General features: G+C 46.2%; 3 protein-coding genes across 9 annotated transcripts in view; 2 read left to right on the forward strand and 1 right to left on the reverse strand.

The window, feature by feature from the left end:
• Pced1a (PC-esterase domain containing 1A) overlaps positions 1 to 20895 on the reverse strand; it is a 26361-nt gene continuing 5466 nt past the window's right edge. For 2 of the 6 annotated variants that reach the window (NM_001399286.1, NM_001399284.1), the window contains exon 8: positions 18145 to 20803. In NM_001399286.1, coding sequence (NP_001386215.1) covers positions 20556 to 20803 — 248 coding nt within the window. In that variant the 3' untranslated portion in view covers positions 18145 to 20555. Of the gene's footprint in view, positions 5253 to 18144; positions 20804 to 20895 lie in introns of those variants that run through there. The other 4 variants (XM_006235015.4, XM_063283331.1, XM_039104578.2 and 1 more) reach the window with 3 other exon arrangements.
• LOC129351010 (uncharacterized) lies at positions 6900 to 7685 on the forward strand. Its single transcript, NM_001419545.1, has 3 exons — positions 6900 to 6920; positions 7130 to 7330; positions 7414 to 7685. Exons 2-3 carry the CDS (start codon positions 7173 to 7175, stop codon positions 7649 to 7651), a joined length of 396 nt encoding a protein of 131 aa, NP_001406474.1. The 5' UTR covers positions 6900 to 6920; positions 7130 to 7172; the 3' UTR covers positions 7652 to 7685.
• Positions 8053 to 9344, forward strand: Tmem239 (transmembrane 239). 2 transcript variants are annotated; one of them, XM_063282971.1, is made up of 2 exons: positions 8053 to 8187; positions 8269 to 8808. In XM_063282971.1, the coding sequence occupies exon 2, from the start codon at positions 8335 to 8337 to the stop codon at positions 8788 to 8790; it is 456 nt and encodes a 151-aa protein (XP_063139041.1). In that variant the 5' UTR covers positions 8053 to 8187; positions 8269 to 8334; the 3' UTR covers positions 8791 to 8808. The 2 variants fall into 2 exon arrangements, with proteins under 2 accessions (XP_063139041.1, NP_001406473.1); NM_001419544.1 differs by having other exon boundaries at positions 8131 to 8187; positions 8321 to 9344.

Below are 20895 nucleotides of genomic sequence, written 5' to 3' on the forward strand. Positions count from 1 at the left end.
TTAGGGAAAGCAAGGATTTATTTCTGATTACAGGTTCATTCAGGGAAGTTGAGGCAGAACTCAAGCAGGTACTTGAGACAGAAAACAGACGAAACCCTGCTGGTTAGCTATTAGGGCCCTGCTTAGCTAGCATTCTTATATAGGCCAGAACCACTGTTTAGGGAATGGTGCTGCCCACAGTGGGCTAGGCCCTCATACACTGATTAGCAATCAAGACAATCCTGCGTAGGCTGATCTCATCTCTGTGTTTCCTCAGTTAGGTTTTCCTCTCTGATGTGTCAAGTTGATAATAAAAGCTAACAGGATATATTTTTAAAGCACAGACTTTCTGAACATGGGGCCAATGCACACAGGCAAGACCCTGCTTCCTTGACTTGCAGGCCACTATCTGAACAGATTGAGGGCTTCTGGGCTTCCAGCAGAAAACCCACACTCAGCCAAGTCTCAGAAAGCTCTAAAAGAGAGGAGAGACAACAGAAATACCAACAGCAGTACATCTCAGACTGAACTCTACTCCCTTCTTCCAGACTCTTCCTCAGAGCTCTTGTATGCCCCTCTCAGTCCCTGAACTACTCATCATCTCCTCACACACATGTCCTGCTAAGCCTTTGGTCCAGGCCACTTGGTACTTGGAGACACAAAGGCAGATCAAAAGACCATGACTCCAGGGACACAACAGCGAGTTCATATTCGGTCACCTACAGGGCCTGGTTTCTATCACCAAGAGTCACATGGAGGATCTTTGGATATCACAGGGCAAGTGTATGTTTCAGGGAACAACCTAGTAGGACGGGTGGGGTCAAGAAGAGCTCAAAGATGGCATGAGCAGGACAGCAAACCTCGCTCTCTAAATGAAACGTTAAAGAATCTGACGAATAGGGGTTGGGGATTTAGCTCAGTGGTAGAGCGCTTGCCCAGCAAGCGCAAGGCCCTGGGTTCAGTCCTCAGCTCTGGAAAAAAAAAAGAATATGATGAATAAATAAAATTCTGATTCCATTTCATCTTTTTCATTATATGTACGTAATCTTTTTCTATGTAGGAAGCACCAGTAATTCTAATTTCACATACACTATGATCTGGTAGGACTCTATGAGTTCTATATAGCCCAGTGCCTTAGTTAGGCTTTTATTGCTGTGCAGAGACAAGATGAACATGGCAAGTCTTACAAAGGAAAACATTTAATCGGGGCTGGCTAACAGTTCAGAGGTTTAGTCCATTGTCACCAGGCAGGAAGCATGGCGGTGCACAGCAGAAATTGTGTGAAAATTCTACATCTGGATCTTCAGTCATCAGGAAGAGGCTGCTTACACTGGCTGTGGCTTGAGCACCTGAGACCTCAAAACCAGCCTCCTGGGCTGGGAAGATGGCTCAGTGGTTAAGAGCATTGACTGTTCTTCTAGAGGTCCTGAATTCAATTCCCAGCACCCACATGGTGGCTCACAACCATTTGTAATGACACCTAGTGTCCTCTTCTGGTATATAGGTATACATGCAGGCAGAATGCTGTATACATAATAAATCTTAAAAAAAACAAAAAACCCCCAAAACAAAACCAGCCTCCTAGTGGCACACCTCCTACCACGAAGAACCTATTCCAACAAGGCCACATCTCCTAATAATGCCACTCCATATGGCCTATGGCAACCATTTTCTTTCAAACCACCCTCCTAGACTGATCTCTATGTACCAGGGATGACCTTGGGCTTCTGAGCCTCCTGACTCTGCCAAAAGAATGCTGGGAGTACAAGTGTGCACAGATTACCGCATCCAGTTTATTAAAAGATTTATTAAATGATTTAGGCACTCTGATCCTCCCTGTTTGGCCATGTTGGGCACTGGTCACTAGGGCTGCTTTAACTCTGGTAAGGTTGCCTCGATGACCTCAACTACATGGTCTGCACGTTTCAGTAGGATTCCACCCATGGCCAGTTCCTTGGAATAATTAAGGCTGAGAACAGGAAATTTGTCATCAATGGGAAGACAGTTTCTAGCTTCCAGGAACAGGATCCTGTCAGCACCAGATGAGACGATGCTGGTCCCAAGTATACTGTGGAGTCAACTGGCATCTTCACCATGATGGAGAAGGCCAGGGTCTACTTGAAGGGTGGGGGCAAAAGTGATCATTCTGCCCCTTCTCCTGTTGCCCCCATGTTTGCGATGGAGTGAACCATAAGAAGTACCACACTTACTCAATCAAGATTGTCAGCAATGCTTCCTGTGCCTCCGAATGCTAGCCTCCCCCCTCTCCAGCCAAGGTCATCCATGACAACTGTGGTATCCATCATAGGGGGACCACAGCATGACATCACCACCACCCAAAAACTCATGGACAACCTCGCTGGGAAAGGCATGATGGTTGTGGCACTGCCAAAACATCATTGCTGCATCCACTGGCACTGTCAAGGTCATGGAAAAGGGCAAGCGAGAGCTGAACAGGAAGCTCACTGGCACGGCCTCCCATGTTCTTTCCCACAATGTGTCTGTTGTAGATCTGACCTGCTGCCTTAAGAAAGCTGCCAATCAGGGGCTGGGGATTTAGCTCAGTGGTAGAGCGCTTACCTAGGAAGCCCAAGGCCCTGGGTTCGGTCCCCAGCTCCGGAAAAAAAAAAAAAAAGAACCAAAAAAAAAAAAAAAGCTGCCAATCTTTCTTCTGATCTCTGCGGGTACCAGACATGCCATGACACTGTCATACATGCGGGCAAAACACTCATACACAGAAAATAAATTTAAATTGTTTTTAAAAGGTAGTAAAGCCGGCATCCGAGGGTATTTGGGGCTATAGGAGGAGAAGCAGGCTGTTTCCTGTGACTTTAACACTATCACTCCTGACGCTGGGGCTGGCATCGTTCTCAATAACAACTTTGTCAAGCTTGTTTCTTGGTATGAATTCAGCTACAACTGCAGGGTGGTGGAGCTTAGGGGTTACCAGCCTCCGAGGATTAAGGAGCCTTGGACCACCAACCACAAGAACAAGAAAGGGAGAGAGGTCCTTGACTGCTGGGGAGTTTTCATTCCAGGCCCCCAAGAAGAAGTGGGGAGCTTGAAGCCCTACTCCCTTGAATGACTTGGTGAAGTTCACTTCACTACACCAGGGAAAAAAAAGTTTTGCAAATTTTTTTTCTATTTGAAGTTTCTAAAACTAACTTTCAAATATTCTTCCTCTATTTTTGTGAACCCTTTCTAGTTTCTTGAGGGTTTTGTTTATTATCCTGCTTTCTGGACAGGTTCCTAAACAATTCTCCCAGGATTAGCTCTGCCATCAATGAATTCTGCTGACAGTTTTGACTTCCTCTAACCGATCATGGAGTTGCTTCATTTCCAAGCTGTGGGTGACTAAGTAGCCATCGGGGAATTTCTCCCTCCTATCCCTTTCCTCAACTCGTGATTCCATCATATTTTTTTTATTATAGTTTAGCTCAATATTTTTATTGAGTTAAGGTATATAACTTATTAATATAATATATAATAAAAGTTATTATTATTATTATCACATCTACTTTATGGGTGAGAAATGAGGCAGAGAGGTAAAGTGAAGCAATATATCAGATTAAGACTATTTGGAAGGGAAGGTATAGGGACAGGAAGGACTCAACCTGTGTGTTCGGGCAATGAGTCAAGATCCTAACCTAACTCTGTGCTAAGATATCTCTCTTAATCAAATTTTCATCAAGTCTTTGTGCTTTCATTGAGTAATGTGGTTTCTTTCATTCAATATGCTTTTCATTTCATTCATTCAAGAATATCTGGTGGAATCCTAGTGAGTGCAGGAAGACTTAGCAGCTTTATTATACAGTTAATCACTAGTTGGTGTCCTGTACAGAGTTTTGGCCAACTTGACCAAAGGCTAGAGATATCTTGCAAGGGGAACCTCAGTTGAGAAAATGTCTCCTCCACTAGATAGCACTCAGGTAAGTCTGTAGTTTATCTTCTTTTTTTTTTTAATTTAGAGAATACTTTATTAGTTTTTGTAATCAAACCCACGTATATAAGACCTTACATATTTAATACAGTGTGTTACCCCTGTACAAATGATTCCATCATATTTAATGAATTAACACTGTCTTGGTGAATCCATCTTCAGATGACAGAGCTGCTCTTGCTCAATGGTTTATCAGAATTCCCAGGAGTGGTTATACTAATGGTCATGGCTTAGGACCAAGAAAGCTGCAGGTAGATTAAAACCAACAGTAGAACAATGTACATTGGAGTGAGCTTCCGGTTGTTTATCTGAAAACGGAATCAGGTAGGCAGCACTTACTCCTCCCAGCTGTGTATATGACAGTGTTTACCAAGTTCTGTCAGTGAGAGAAATTCACTGGACCCTCGGTGTCCAAAACTTTATTGGAAGATCAGTCACACAGGTATAGTTGACTGCCCATGTTGGTTGAGTTCAAACCTTTAGAAGCCAAGGTAAAGCTAATTTCTGGTCCAAGTCCCCAGCAAAGATCATATTGTTAATGCAGACTATTAATGGGATGGGATCTAAGACTTTTGTGTATGCTTATATTGAACAGGATATCTCAACGACTTAGAAACCGGCTCCTTAGAGAGCCCAGCAAGAGCTAACCAATTCTGAAGTTTAAAAAAAAAATCATATACTCATGTGATTACGGTATTGGATCACCTGGAGCTGGAGTTGTAATACAGGCAGTTGTGAGCCACCTGATGTGGGTGCTGGGAACTGAACTCTAGTCCTCTGGAAGTGTAGGAAGGTACTCTTAACCGCCGAGCTTTCTCCAGCCCCAAGCCAAACAGTTTTCATGAATGAACATGACACGAACAATCCAGGTTTGTTGAACTTTTCACCAGATCCACTGCCATATGTTGCTGACTCCCCACTGAGGTCCCCTTTACCAACAGTGTGCCCACTCCCACTGTTTGCAGTTCCCAGTCCATGGATGATTGCTTCCGCCTGCAGTTAAAAGCCTTCAGCAGATGGGTGTTGCGTTTCAGGCTGAGAGATTCAGTTCTCCAACTTCTATTTCCTTCTTCCTGTCCTTCAAGGAAGAGGCACCACCAAAGGCTGATACGGCGGAATCTACTGTATAGCACAGTTCACTGTCTCAGATCTGTCTGCACAGTCAGGTTGAGGCTGAACCCCAGACAAGAGCATATGCTGGCTTAACTTTCCTCTACGCTGTTCTCCTCCTTCTTTATCTATTTTCTCCTTCTGAAAACAACCTCAGGCTCTCAGAAGGCTCTAAAGGTTCATGGTCTGCCTTAGGAGTTAGAACCCAAGAGAGGCTGGAGACCTGAAACACAGGGATCACATTAGAAATGATCGTTGACTGAAAAACAACCTGTGAAAACCCCAAGTAGAACTCCCTGCAAATCATACAGACAGCCATGAGTGCACTAAATCGTTAGTCGCCCTACTCCCAACCCCTCGCGTATGTGGACTATTTTGTCTCAATAGATGTCAGGACCTGACTCTTATTTAATTCCATAGTCCGGGATACAATCTTGTGGCTGCACCAGACTAGTGGAACTGACAATTTTAAACCTGAATGCTAATTTTCTCATTTACAAAGACAATTGAGACTTAAACATAAAACAGGCTCCTCTATTATAGCATATATCCCTGTAGACAAATCTATGTCAGAAGCACAGTTCCCAAGCAAACAAAAGCCAGTGGAAGGGAAATCAGTGAGTGACATTAAGCACAAATGATACTGGCTCTATGGTCTGCCAAGTCCATCAATACCAAACATGTCAAGACCACCTGCCCTGGATCTTTGGGTGGGGCTTCCTGGGAGGCAGCTTAGTGCTCTATCATTCTCTCACAATCTCTCCTTTCCCTGGGTGCTATATTGTCAGTTTCTCCCCCACCCCAACCCCTTCGGTTTTCCTTCAAGGTATTTAAACTTATGTCATTTCTACTCTTGTCTTTTGTCACCAAACTGATCATGTACTTAGTAGCTCTATAGCCGCCCCCAACTATTGATTCAGGGGGAATAAGTTTATTCTCGTTGAATAATTATAGCCAGTAATGGTGACCAATCCACTTGTTCCATGATCATTCCTTAATTTCATTCTTAGGAGGCAACGTTAACTTGCCATTTGGAACTTATGCGAGCCATAGTGGTGCCTGCCTGCAATCCTAGCACTCAGGAGAATGAGGTGAGGAATCCCCAAGAGTTATAGGGCAGCCTGCATTACATGGTGATTTCCAGGTTAGCCTGGAACACATGAACAGACCCTGTTTCAAAACACCTTGAGGTCATGATGTTGTGGGACTCTTAAATTCAAGACCTCTTTTTCTTTTGTTTGTTTAATTCTCTGGGCTATGTAGTCCAGTTTTGACTTAAACTCACAATATTAAACTCAGAAGCCTCAGCCTTCTGAGCACTGAAATTAGAGCATATGCCCCCATGCCCAGTTCTCTGTCCCATTGCTGAAACCATAATGTCTCCCCTAACTGCAGTGCTTAAAGCATTCAAATAGCATCCTCTCCCCCTCCCCAACTCCTGCCCTTCCTCATGGCCTATGTTGTATTCTAGAAAAGTCTATTCTGCATCCCAGAGTTGCAAACCTGATTTTCCCACTACCATCAAAGGCCCACAGGCCTCACCCCACTCTCAGGGAAGAGAACTGGATACAGAAAACTTGAATGACTGAATGACATCCTAGACACACATCTTGGAGAACTTTCTGGAAGATGCACAAGTCCAAGCAGCATGCTTTCCTAACATCCCAGAACCGGTGGGAAGTCCCTGGTGCAGAGGATTATTAGCCAAGGCAAGTGGGTGAGTCTTAGTTCTCAGAAAATACTGGTTTGCTAGCTACATACTACCTAGGCCACCAGTGCTTATGAGGCGAGACAGACTGTTGTCCTGTCCTTAATTCAAGGCCCTGCCTGGTAATAGGTCACAATGCCCCAGAGTGTTCAAATCTAGAATGGTCAACCCAAGTAGGAGGAGGTGAGGAGAGTTGGTGAGGATGTTGGGTGGGAGTCGGGGGAGGGAGATCCCCAAAGAGGCTAGTTCCTCACTCACTGAGCTCACCCTGGAGTGTTGTATCCCTTCACTGATCCTCAATCTCCTAGCACGAGGACTCCCTAATAACCTTTGGGACCTGGCTCTGCTTACTCATGCCCAGAACTATTCTACAGCCAACTTCCTCCTTCCAGAGGGGCTGGAGACTGGAGAGGGATTGAGTAGTGTCAGTGAGCCATGTGTGTCCCCTGGGACTTCAGCCAGGCCCAGCTCCTGGACAGTATCCTAGGGCTGGGGGCGCTAGGAGTGACGATTCGAACAGTCTTCTCAACGGCTGGCCTAGCCCTGCTGCTCCTGTTGCTGTCCAGCTTCCTTGTTTTTGACCTGCTCCGTGGGTAAGTGCCACCTGTCAGGTAGGTGTCACAAACACAGGGACAAATGAGCAGTTGCCTCGAGCTGCCATCTTCTCTCTCCACAGATCCACAGGTCCCAACCTGCCACGGCACAGACTTCTCCCAACAGGTCAGAGCCAGGGGGCTGGTGAAGGGCCAGGACAGCAAGCAGCTCCCCTGTCCCCAACAGGGAGAGTCTCGGGACTGCTCAGACTCCAGGATGCACTGCTCCTGCTGTTCCTGGGCCTCAGCCTGCTCTTGGGAGGCTCTGGTATCCCCTTAGCCATGCTGGGCCTAGCTTTCTGTATCCATCCGTGGGCCTGAGGGGCCTCCAAAAGATGAATGCCTTCTAAAAACACACCATCCAATCTGCTCTCTGATTTCTTCTCCTCCATCCTGAGCTACGTGAGGGTAAGGTTGTCTGTTGGAAGGACAGAATAGTCCAGTATATTCAGCTTGAACCTTCTAGTTCCATAATATGAACATTTGGTAGCTGGGTCTGAGGCTTAGGGCATTAAGAGAAGGCAGAGAAAAGGGTGGTTACAGAAACCAATGCCAGCCATGAAGTTGGAGGCAGCCATCCAGGAGGGACAGGTGTGGAGAAGGCTTCCTACAAGCAAGGAGAATGGCATCTGTGAGGCTTGCTGAGCTCTCCTGCCAGCCTGGAGGGGCCGTGAGTAAAAGACGTGAGTGAGTCTCACACTGCAGCAGCTCTTCTCTCGGCTGGGCCCCACCCCAGCCCGGGTCATAATGCACCCCTCTGGGGATGGTGGGGTGAGCGAGGGTGAGACTGGGACCTGGCTGCCAGGTTAGCCTGCACACAACAGGAAGCACCATGACTTAGGTGGCTCTGCCCAAAGGTGAGTCCTAGCCCCCGGGTCAAAGCCCAATCCTGCCCATGCTGGTATCCTCCTGACCCCTGCATGCCCTCCTATCCAAAGGTCCTGGGCATCTCCAGGGTTGCTCCTGCAGCTGGCCTGGCCCCATCCACAGGTGCACCAGCCGTGATGCAGCAGCCACGAGTGGAGACGGACATCATCGGGGCTGGCGAGGGGCCCCAGCGGGCAGCGCCCTGGTCAGCCTGGGTTCTCCGTCAGGACTGGGTGCGCTGGTGGGTATGCCACATACCTCGGAGCTGGGCCCAGTGGTGGAATACATCAGGCTGGAGGCAACCACTGCAGCGCATGCTATGGGGTCTGGAGGGGACACTGTACCTGCTGCTGGCACTGATGCTGTGCCATGCACTCTTCACCACTGGCTCCCACCTGCTGAGCTCCCTGTGGCCTGTGGTGGCTGTCATGTGGAGCCACCTGCTGCCAGCTGTCCTGCTGCTTGTGCTCAGTGCCCTGCCTGCTCTGCTCTTCGCTGCCTCCTTCCTGCTGCTCTTCTCCACACTGCTGAGCCTCGTGGGCCTCCTCACCTCCATGACTCACCCAGGCTACGCTCAGGACTTGGACCAATAGAAGGGCAACCCCATCTTACTGCTTGTGTCTGTTGAGCCCTGGCCTAGGGCCTGAGCCCTGTGGGGAGGGTGGGCAGGGAAACTCCAACAGACCTCAGACCCCCAGTCACAAACACAAGTGGGGGTCTGGATTCTGGGCATCTACCTTAAACCCACACTGGTGTCAGGAACAGGACGGTCTTGCTAGGACAAACCACGGAAAGCACCATGTCACTTGATCTTCCTGGCAGAACCCTTTTGTCACCACCTCAGCCCTCCCAGCTCCAGGCTTCTTGAGAGTTTCCATGTACATATCCCTGGGCTTGTCTGGATTTGTCCCGGGTCCTCTCTCTAATTCCAGGAGGAGCACACACTCTGGAATGGGTTTTATTGACAGAAAGAGAGGCTGGGGACCTCACCTCACAGAAACGGGAAAGAGGCCAATCATGGGGGAGACTGAGGGAGGGTGGAGAGTGTGTGTGTAGACTGGACCCAAGGCTTTGTGCATAAGCAAACACTCCACCCTACATACTCATATTTTTAAGAGCCTCCAGGTCTGTTACAAAAATGCAAAGTTCCATATCTTGGCCAATTCACTATTCTTGAACCTCAGCGTTAAGGGAGCCCCCATGTTTTCATAATGTCGTTACGATCGAAAGCCAGTATCTGTTTGCAAACTACTTTGCTTTTGCTGTTGTTTTGAAACAGGGTCTCATGAAGCCCAGGGTGGCTTTGGACTCTTTAGCTGGGAATGACTTTGAATTTCTGATCCTGTCGCCTCTATTTATGTGCAGAGTACTGGGATTAAAACTTGCGCCATCATGCCTGGTTTTATGAAAAGTACTTTGTAAGGCTAAACAGCAGTTAAGCTCAAAAGGCCTTTTGATTCAGAAGCTAAAAGATGGAGTATGTTTCTCTAGGCTTGCACAGAAAATCTGTCATGTATGGAGTCCCAGCCCCAGAACTGACATGGAATGAACGGGGCGATGAAATGTGAAAGGTACCACGTGGCCTCACGCTAGGCAGATACTGAACTAGATGAGTTGTGCAATGCCTGAGACCGGAGCCTGGTCCAGGAAATGTTGTAAGGCTGTGTGAGTGGGAAAATAATAGCTCAGGGATTTCCAGAATTGATTAAGCAAGTTGCTTCCATGAGAGGGCTTCGGACCATGCACACTTCCCTGGAGTTTGGCCATTTACCTATCTGCTGAGTCTTCCAAACAAAGCTGTGAGTAAAGTGACAGACACAGTAGACAATTTGCCCACAGCTGGGGCCCAGATTTCAGTCTTCATCCACTCCTGACCTCTACCCAATCCCTGCTGCTTCTCAGTTCTTTATCCGTTTTATATCTAACCTTAAAATCATTGCTTCTGACTCTCTAGGCTGAAAAACTCTTCTAAACACTCAGTCATCTAAACACTCAGCACCTTGAGTTATGGTTCATTTTGGCCAAAACCTGCAAGTTTTGGACCTCTGTGTTACTGGTAGACATCTTTAGATTCAGTGCCTAGAACCCAAAGCCAGTCCTTCTGTTTCTTTGTGGTTCCCCCTGCAACATGGGACGTGTGTCAAGGCAAGACATGGGGGTACTGAAGCTTATGGTTACGATTGCTGTAATTCCAGGACTATCACTTTCTTGTTCCGTGGATGATCTATTCCTCCGTCTGTCTGTCTGTCTGTCTGTCTGTCTCTCTTTATACGCACGCGCACACACACACACACACACACACCTCATGTAGTTCAGACTGTTCCCAAATTCACTCTGTAGCTGAGGATGGCTTTGAGCTCTGATCCTCTTGCTCCCACCTCCCAGGGACTAGGATCACAGAGACGTGCTCCCACGCCTGCTTTGTTTGGTGCCAGTGATCAAACTCAAGGCTTCTGGCATCTTGGGCAAGCACTCTACCAACTGAGGTACACTGCTAGCCTTGATCAGTCTTTCTGAACTCATTTTCTACCTGGATATAACAAAGACATGGACACTTGCTTTGGGGCATCTGGCTTGCAAGGTGAAGTGCCTGAACTAGGCCCTAATTTCACAACATAACTGAATACATATTAACAATACAACTTAACTGAAAAACAGACTGAGATGCCTAGCCTGGGCCATGTGTCATTGGCCATGGACCTTGGGTCATTCTAATTAAGAGGAGAGGAGGTATTAACCAAGACCACATTCAGGGGACACAATGCAGGTGAGAGCAAAAAGGGTCTTTTCATCTCTCCTCCAATCAAAATATAACCCCTGCCCTCTTGACCTGCTGCTGTGGGGTGACACAGTGAAACAGGTGTGCAGTTGGGCAGTCCTTCCCAAATTAGATGTTCTTATATTCTACAACTCAGAAACTCAAATTCTCACGGAGGTCCTTGAGGGCCTTGCTCTTTGACATGTGGTTCCAGAAGAAGCCGTCTAGGCATCCCTTAGCTTTCCGGATACATAGACACTCCGTGGGGCTGCTGAAATGGCCCAGCAGTTGAGAACACTTGCTCTTGCAAGAGGATCCTGGTTCAGTTCTCAGAAGCTACATGTGAGCTCACAAAGCATCTGTAACTTCAACTACAGAGGATCAGACACCTTCTGCACCAGGCAGAGGATGTGATGTGGCGCAGATACATGTAAGCACTCATACATATAAAATCATTAGATTAAAAAAATGCAGACTCGGGGGGGGGGGGCTAAGGATGTGGTTCATTTTAGTAAGTGTTTGCCCAGCATGTGGCCCTGGGTGTGATCCCAGCACCATATCAACTTGGCCCAGAAGCTCTTGCCTGTAATCCTGTCACTTGGGAAGTGAACTCAGGAGGAGCAAAAGTTCAAGGCCATCCTCTGTTACATATCTAGTTTGTGGCCAGACTGGATTACAGGAGACCACATCTAAAAAGAAAACAAAAGATTTTCCGGCTCCGGCTCAGACCTGCTGAGCTGGGCCTGTATTTTCCAAGGTGACAGGTGAGGCACTGCCTAGGGCATGTGGTTGAGGACTGCACTGTGCTGTTGATGCTGGCGGCCGTGGGAGGGTAAAGCATGATGAGGAGGGCAATGGAAGGGGCAGAAGCTACCCGGACCAGTCTTGAGATCTTAGTATAAAATACAATTCTCATCGAACACATTTAAAACATATAATGGCCCAACAAAACAACCCAAGAAACAGAATGGCACACATGACTAGCCCCAAGCAAATGGGAGTGGGGTACAGGGATATAGTGTGAGACCTTGCAGAAGAGAAAATACTGGGTATGGTGGCACATGGCCTTAATCCCGGCACTTGGGAGTCAGAGGCAAGCAGATCTGTGAGTTCAAGGCCAGTCTGGTCTACAGAGCAAGTTCCAGGACAGCCAGGGCTATACAGAGAAATCCTGTCTCCACAAAACAAAACAAAAATCAAAACAATCCACGAAATCCCTTAAGCATACAAATCTGTCCACTTTGAATTTAAATGATTTTAAATGCAATCCAATAAAAATTGGACACGTTGGAGTCAATGTGTTCCAAGCCAATTGAGCCAAGAAGAGGGACAAATGATGTACCAAACCACTGGGTGAGTCTTTTCGCCTACCCCTTCCTCACCTCACCCACAGTTTTGTTTTGTGTTTTGTTTCTGACAGGGTTGGAATGAGGGGCTGGGATCTACCAATGGTTTTCTTTACCCAGAAAAAAATGGTCAGGCATGGTTTATCTGATTCATACCAGTGTAGTTTCTTGATACTGAGGAGTGTGTGTGCGCGTGCGCGCATTGTACATGCACTATGACCTTTCTATCTCTGCCTCAAGGAATAGGGAGAAAAGAGGACCTAGAAGGATATCCAAAGATGGTCAAAGAGGAAAGAACGCAACTAGGCACTCGTTGATGAGCACGCCCAGCTCCAGGAGTGGGAGGGAACCTGCACAGCGAGGTCGACAGGAAGACCATAATCGAGAACACATCAGTTGCTGCTCAGGCGCAGTTGGGCGAAAGGGAAGAAGCAGGGGGAAGATCGCTGTGGGGGATGGGAGAGGGAGTGTCTGTGTTCCTGGATGACTGGACACCGGCTCTAGAGAGTGGCCTCTGGTATTCCCCTTTGGCTATGTGGAGAGGAATAGTGAGGGCAGCTGGTGAAACATTGTGTCGAAGGGGGTGGACAAGAGCCTGGCACTGATAAAACCCCAAGCCCAGCATGGGATACGAAGGTCATGGGCATCCACAAAGCAAAGGACTGCTGTCCTGGACCACTGAGAGGCCTAAAATCCGAGCTTGGGGAATCTGGTGCTCAATGTAGTGAGGCGCGCCCCCTGGCGGAGATCTGTGGCTCTGGCCGTGAAAAGTTAGCCTTGGCTAGGGTTCCCCGGAGGGGCGGGATTCCACAAGCTTGGACAGCAGTCTTGGGGTGAATGGGGCAGAACTTTGGGGCCATGGAGAAACCAGGTCTACCACCATCAGGATGACAGCTTTGTTGACTCCTCACTTATTTTCCTAAATCTTCAGTTGGCTACCCCACCAAGAGAAACCTAAGGCTTGAGAGTTCAGCTGAGAATCCCGGGACAGCCAGGATTCCAACTTCTGGCTTGGCCCTGGGTTTCTTTGGTCAGAATCTGGATACAATTAACTTTGTAAAACATCTTTTTCAGCTGAGTCAACGTTTCCATTTATATTCTGTAATGAAACCTTTGCTTCCTTTATACTTATATCTCACCTTTCAAGTATTTTTCCATCTTAAAAATAAAGGCTAGGAATGTGGCTCTGTGGTAGAGCTCTTGCCTGGCTGACATATTGACACCCAGGGTTTGATCGCTGATACTGCAATAAAATCGTTTTAAAAGAACTTAACTTCTTAATTCTACCAGTTTCTTTCCTGCCTTCAAATGCCTGACCCCCAAATAAAATAGAAAATGTTGGTGTGTGCACCAATTATTTCACACTGTATGTCTGCCCAGAGGCCATACGATAAGCCTCAAGGATACCTAAATCCTGTGAGATAGCACCTCTCACAGCCTCAGCTCCCCAACTAGGCTAGAATGGCTGGTCAGCCAGCCCCTGGGATCTGTCTGTCTCCCCAGCCCTAGATTCAAGTGTGCAGCACAGTACTTAGCTGTGTGAGTTCTGGTGATCAAACTCTGGTCCTTATGCTTGCAAGACAAGCACTTCACCTACTGTGCTGTCATCCCAGTTCAGTAGCTCACTTTTTAAAATGACGGAGTGGCGTTCTAACTTATTCGGTATACGGAATTTATTAATCCACCTGTTGGTGGATGGACCCGAGTCCTGTTCAGCTTTTGTAACTACAGCGCTGAAGTCTTCTTATGAACGGGTTTCTGTGTTGTGTAGGTAAGCACTTAGAGGTGAGATGGCCGGATCATGCAGATCACCTTTAATACAGTAGGCATTCCAGCAGCAAATGGTGCTCCTCTGGTTTGTACTTGGGTTATTCCCAGTGGCTGAAGATGTTGAACAAATGTTGGCATGTTTATTTACAATCTGTCTTCTTAAGTGTTCAAACTGTTTGCACTCCCTTAAATTTACTGGACTTACTGGAGTTACTTATTCTAAACAAGACAAAGGAGTGTTTATTCTAGAGTCAGTCTTTTATCAGACAGTTTGATTTGAAAATGCATTCTCTCAGGCTGCAGCTTGCCCTCTCTTAACAGCTTTGGGAGAACAGTTTTGCATTTTAATGAAATAGTTACAAGGAACTACACTGGTTTGAGCTCACCAAGAAGCTGTATCTGGAAGGGCTGCCCTTCTCCCACCCCCATTTCAGACCCAAGCATGTTTGTCTCAAAGTGTCTTCCAACTCCCCTTTGTGTGAGGGTAAACTGGCCTCTAATTTCTGTGACAGGGAGGGAAGAGAACTATAAAACTGCTTAAGGTTGCATCTACTCCACATCAAGGTGGCCTGGACCATGGAGATCCCCAGAATGCCAGTGTGGGGAACCTGGTGCTCAATGTGACAAGGTTCACCTGTTGGCAGAGATCTGTGACTCTGGCTGCAAGAGTTCAGTCATGGCTAGGGCTCCCCAGGGGGTCGGGATTCTATCTAGGGGGCAAAACATTTTCAACAGAGGTTACTAAAGTTTCTCCATGACATAGGGTCTACAGCAGGAGAGAAAACCACAAATTCAGTCATGGGGAGCTCATCTATAAAGAGAAAGTTCATCTGGGAATCCAATGGACTGCCTTAACTTCCCCAGCTGGTTTCTGCTGTTTGGTGTGCCTGACTTTAAGACATTATCTCTGTTGCCATTTATTCTTTCACTTGGATGCTCCATCCAAGGAGACACTGTCTCACCTGGGATTCGTTCTACTGGGGATACAGCTGACGACCTTGAGGTTTCCCTAGTGCATTTCTGCAGGGTGTTTTGAGCACCCAATTTGAAGTTTAGCCCTTCTTCCCTCCCTTCCCCTCTTCCTCTCTCCCTCCCTTCTGAGACAGGGTCTATTTAGTCTTTGTATTCTGAAACTCATGTAGGCTATGTAGACCGTGGTGGCCTCAAACTGACAGAGATCCTCCTGCCTGCCTCCCAAGTGCTGGGATTAAAGGCGTGCGCCACCATGCCTGGGCTAGTGGCTCTCTTGTTACTTATTCTTTTAAATTATTTTATTACTTAATGTGTAGGGAGGGGTGTTTTGTCTGCATACACATATGCTTTCCTTGTTCTCACAAAGGTCAGAAGAGGACATGAGATCCCTCGGAATTGGAGTTGCTGACAGTTGTGAGCCCTGGGGGTGCTGGAAACTGTCTGTCTGCAGAACGCCTGGAGGAGCAGCCCGTGCTTTTAACCACTGAGCACTTCTCTAGCTTGCTAGCTATTCTCTTAGTTTAGTTTGCCTCTGTAGTTAATAAACTGTCATAGATCATTCTCTGGACCATACAGCACAACAGTATATCACCATGCTATTTTATGGGCCTGCTATGGATGGCACATGCCTTTAATCCCAGCACTCAGGATGCAGAGGTAAGCACATCTCTTGAGTTTGAGTTCTAGGACAGGTAGGACGGATGACATAGAGAAACCCTGTCTCAAAAAAAAAAAAAGTTGTTTGGTTTTTTTTGTTTTTTTGGATATTATGCTTTTGGTGTTGTATCTAGAACATCTGTGTCCAACGATAGGCTACCGACTCCTTTCCTCTGGATCTGTAGTTGTATGTATTGGGTTAAGAGCTATTTCTAGCTAATGTTTATATGGTATGAATTACAAATTGAAATGCATTTTCCTCAGATGGCTATGTAGTGATTTCTTCACTTTTTAAGTCTATCCTCTACTAACTTGTCTTTTTAAGTCTATCCTCTACTAACTTGTCTTTTTAAGTCTATCCTCTACTAACTTGTCTTAAGTCTATCCTCTACTAATTTGTCTTTACATTTTTAAAATGTTATCCTTTGTGTATAGAGGTGTTTTGCCTTCATGCATGTCAGAGAACCACATGTATGCCTGGTGCCCGGAGGGATCCTGTCTGCCAAAAGGAGTCATTTGTTACCTCTGGCAGGACATACGGATCCACTGACATTCATTTGTGGCAAAGCCCATGCCAGCTTCCAGACTGTCAGTCCCTACTCACAAGTACTTATACATTTCAAAGTCCCTAACACCAATTTCCTGCCCCCCCCAGCTACCCACCTTCCTTCTCTCCACTCCCCCATACCCCCACCCCCGCTGAACTTCTCTCTCTGCTCTGAACTCTTCCAGATGCCTCTGTCCTCTTATCTATAATAAACACCTTAACCACATCATGGAGCAGTTATGTGTGCAGTTTCCTTATGGTGACCCCTTGTCCATCACTGTATGGGTTCCAGAAACTGAACTCGGATCACCAGTCTTGGTGGCACCCATCTTTACCTATTGAGCCATCTGACTGACTGAAGCCAAATAAACATATCTTTGAGGCAAAGTCTTCCTGTGTGCATTGAAACTAACTTGTAAATTCACTTAATACTAGATTATCTTTAAAAATAATTTCCACTAGATTGTTTTTTACATAGACGACCTGCTATGTGCCAGTAAGTAATCTTGCTGTCCAACCTCTGACACTGAACAGAAGTAGTGACAGTGGACATAACAGTTTCTGACCTGTGGGGTCCCTATTCAGTCTCTTTCATCAGCTTAACTGGAAGGTCTTGGTTTTATTTTTAATGTGTATTGGCATTTCACCAGTGTGTGCATATGTGTATATGTTTATGAGAGAGGGAGGGAGAGAGAGAGAGAGAGAGAGAGAGAGAGAGAGAGAGAGAGAGAGAGAGAGAGTGAGAGTGAGTGTGTGTGTCTAGTGCCAGAAGAGGGCATCAGATCCCTGGGACTGGAATTATAGCTGGTTGTGAGCCACATGTGGGTACTGGTGGGTATTGGTGGTTCTACATCACTGACTCATCTATCCAGTCCCCATTTTACTATTCCTCATCCATTCATGGTCTAGACAGAACATTTTTTTAACTGGATAAAGTCATCAAAAATCGATAGTAAACTAGAATGTATTTAACAGTGAAAAATCACAGACAACTCTTTTTAAATATTTGTTTTGACAGGGCTTGGGAGATGGCTCAGTTGGTAGTGTTCCGTGAAAGCACTCCAGTCTGGGCCTCTAGCACCTAGTCTAAGCCAGCATGGTGGCATGCATCTGTAGTCCCAGCATGGGGTGGGGTGCAGGGTAGAAGGGGTAGAAGGGCAGAGTCAAGAGGATCCCTGAGGCTGCAATGGGGAGAAGTCAGTGAACTACTCAGTGAGCTCCAGGTTTACCCAGAGACCCTATCTCAAGAAAGAAAACTACGGAGGAAGACACCCAGTGTTGACCTCTGACCTCCAAGTGCCTGTGCACCCACATACACACTACACAATTGTTCCTTAATTTTAAAAGATCCAGTCAAAGGTGACTAAAAACAATTCCATGTCCTTCTCTCTGAATCTTTGTTTGCAAAAACTAAACTACATAGGAAAAAGCTTAATCTAGTCTTGATGGATGGGATGCCCTCTGGTTAGGAGAGCTTCTAACTTTCGGGTGGTACACATCTTTTATAAGTACAAACCTCACACATCAATTTAGAAACTGGGATGATTTTTAAATCCTATTCATTTGACCCACTTTGAAAGATGTTTTTCATTTAAGTGAAAAAGCCTGATTAAACAGAATGCCTATCAAATGATTCGATCCATGTAAAACCCTAGCAGATTGGTATCAAGTACTTGGGGACTAATATGAAATATGAGGAAGCTGTAGGCAGAGGAAAGGGGGAAACTATAAAATAATTCATAATTTCACAGATATACTTACCAAATTGTATACTTTAAGTATGCCAATAACATCCTATAAAGGTTTTTTTTTTTTAAAGAATATCTATTTTCTTGTAATAAGAAAAGATATTCTTACTATTTTATGTCTGGATGCACTTCAACATACATTCTCCACAAAGACAAGACAGTGGTCCACTTTTATTGGAAAACTTTTAGTTTACATCAAACTAGGGGAAAACTAATAGTTTTATTTAAAAGAATTTTGTGTCATGGAGGTAGATCAGTGGGTAAAGGAGGCTGCATCAGTCTGACAACCTGAATTCAACCCTTGGGTCCCACATAAAGGTGAAGACCCCAAAGTTGTCCTCTGATCTCCGCAGGTGCTATACCACACCACCACCACCACCACCACCACCACCACCACCACCACCACACACACACACACACACACACACACACACACACACACACACACAGAGTTTAAGCAGCCCCTCCCCCAAGGGCAGGAAAGGTTGACACACAGGCCTGCACTGCTTTTAGTCCTGTGGAAAAACTGATACTGGACCTATCCTTTGAAAATCATGGTTCTGTGAGCAAGGCAGTGTGGGTCACATTTTGGAGACAATGAAAATTAGTTCTTTCCTGATTAGCCAATAGTGGGCCTTTATATTGGGGCAATCTAAGCTTTAATCATTTTTACACCTCAAGACAAAGTCTAGGGAATAATTTGAGTGTAGATGAAGACATGTATAAGGCTTTTTTTTAACTTTTCAATTGTATGACAGCCAAGATAAAATCTCTCTATTCTTTTTAGGATAGATTTCAAGTGTAAGAGCATCTATCTTATTTCAAAAAAACTTTAAGTGGCCATAAGGAAATATTTTTTAAAGGGTTGGGGCATGGAAGTCAAAGTAGGGTAGAAATTAAGAACACAGAGGAAGCATGTAAATAGTATGACGTACACCCATCTCGAGGTTGTTTATGGAGCGTGAGTTCTAGACATTAAGCCCAGAATTGAAGAAGTAGAAGGGGCAGAGAAGGGCTCAGGAGGGAGGTGATATGGACCACTGCGGGACAGGCTAGCGGCCAGCCCTGCAGGACAGAACTCAGGGGTTTCATGGAAATCAATATATGTGCAGTTTTCTCCAACACTGGAGAAGCAAAGATACAAAAGTCTCTGGCAGGAAATGCAGAAAGTGACAAGGGACTGGACAGACTGTGGCTGGAGAAGACTGCTCTAACAATGAGGTTTTGATGATGAAAAGAAAAAAAATCCATTTCTGCAAGAAAAATTATCAAAATTCTTATCTCTGTAAAAACAGACCTAAAAATCTTTTAATTTTTGTACCCCTTTAATCTTGTTCAGAAGAAAGGATTGAGCTCTTTGTTCTTCTCTGCTCTGCTCTCTTCCCCTCTTTCCCTGTCCCTTCTCTCCCCATCGCCCCCCTTCCCATGGCCGGCCTTTACTTCCCCTTTCTTCTACTCTTCTCTCATTAAACCTCTCCATGTGGAAAAAAAGAAGAAGCAAGGATTGATACATTTGTCTTGGACGCTGTGTTGGAGCCTCTGCGTGTCTGGTCTCCTCCAAAGGTTTTAACTCACATTGTCTGTGACCACTTCCTTAGCACCTGCCTGTGTGAACCATGCCCTTTATCAATCTGCCAGATTGTTAACCAAAATCCATTTTTCTGATCAACTTTTCTGTTTTCTTTTCAGTGGAATGTTGTCCTTTGAAAGGTTTCATTAACAGGGACAAAAATGAACCCAAGAATTCTGTTCCCTCCACTCTAATTCAAATGAGTCCTTGCGTGCCCTCTCTCTGACCATTGTCACTGGCATACTCCAGGGTGTCCTCCCCATTCAAAGCTGAGGCTCTGATATTCTCTGTGACCAATTTAGCAAGCATCTCTGCCACTGCCCAGTCCCCCAGTGCACGAGTTGCTCTTACTGCACATCATAGCAAGGGACTGAGGGATCCTGTGCCACTGCCCGGCCTGGCCCACCAGTGCACGAGTTGCTCTTACTCATATCAGGGGACTGATGGGATCCTGACTAGTCTTCACCTGCACTTGGAAGCTTCTCACCTAGGTTCTAACAACTAACTGAATGCCTGCTGTGTGCCAAGAATGCACGCTAAGGTTGCATTTTTCTACTTTCAGGAAGAGATGAACACCAAAAACACATGATTGTAAGTAGGAGGGAAGGTAAGAATTAGCCAAATTCAAAACTCATCTAGAATAATGACCCTTTAACTCAGTCCTTGATTTTTCCCAGTCCCAAAGACCTGTTGATAACAAGGGACCCTCTAGGAATCTTTATTTAGTGTGTCTGTGTTCTTGTGAAGATGGCCCTGTGTAGAAGAGTGTATTTACAGATTTCTAAATTGTTTATAGAGGTCAAGGGCATCTTCCCCATGCCTTAAAGTCATGGTTTGGGAGACCCATTCCCTCACACAGGAATGCCGCTCTGTCCTTTCATGCATTTATTGATAGCAGCAATGGACAAGAACACCCCCGCCCCAACAGCTAGGTTATCAAGCAGACCCTCCAGGGTCATTGGCATCCCTAACCCCAACCTAAGACCCTGCCTACCCAGGCCATGTTCCTGAATGGGCATATCCCCGTCTGTCCTGTTTATATGTGTGGATCAGTCTGTCTGAGTGTCTGAGTCGATGCCTGCACGGGCCCCCAATCCTTGGTACATGGTAGGGGTTGTTCAGAACACAACGTGGCTTGCCCCGGTGGACCACTGGGCCCCGGTGTTGACCATGGGAGACAGGGCCAGAGACGGATGGTGGCAGGGGGCCAGGTACAAAGTTCATTCCAGGGCCACATCCTACAAAAGAACCAGTCATTATCAGAGTAAGTTTCTGACCGGGTACCTCTACTCTTCTGGGGTAAGTTTCTCTGGGCTTCATTTCCTATCTG

The sequence above is a fragment of the Rattus norvegicus genome, chromosome 3 (assembly GCF_036323735.1).
Source record: "Rattus norvegicus strain BN/NHsdMcwi chromosome 3, GRCr8, whole genome shotgun sequence".
Taxonomy (NCBI): domain Eukaryota; kingdom Metazoa; phylum Chordata; class Mammalia; order Rodentia; family Muridae; genus Rattus; species Rattus norvegicus.

Excerpts from the sequence above, each read along its gene's own strand:
- LOC129351010 (NM_001419545.1), top strand. The coding sequence starts at position 7,173 with ATGTGTGTCCCCTGGGACTTCAGCCAGGCCCAGCTCCTGGACAGTATC. Across the intron at positions 7,331-7,413 it reads GTTTTTGACCTGCTCCGTGG|ATCCACAGGTCCCAACCTGC; the intron begins GTAAGTGCCACC and ends CTCTCTCCACAG.
- Tmem239 (XM_063282971.1), top strand. The coding sequence starts at position 8,335 with ATGCAGCAGCCACGAGTGGAGACGGACATCATCGGGGCTGGCGAGGGG.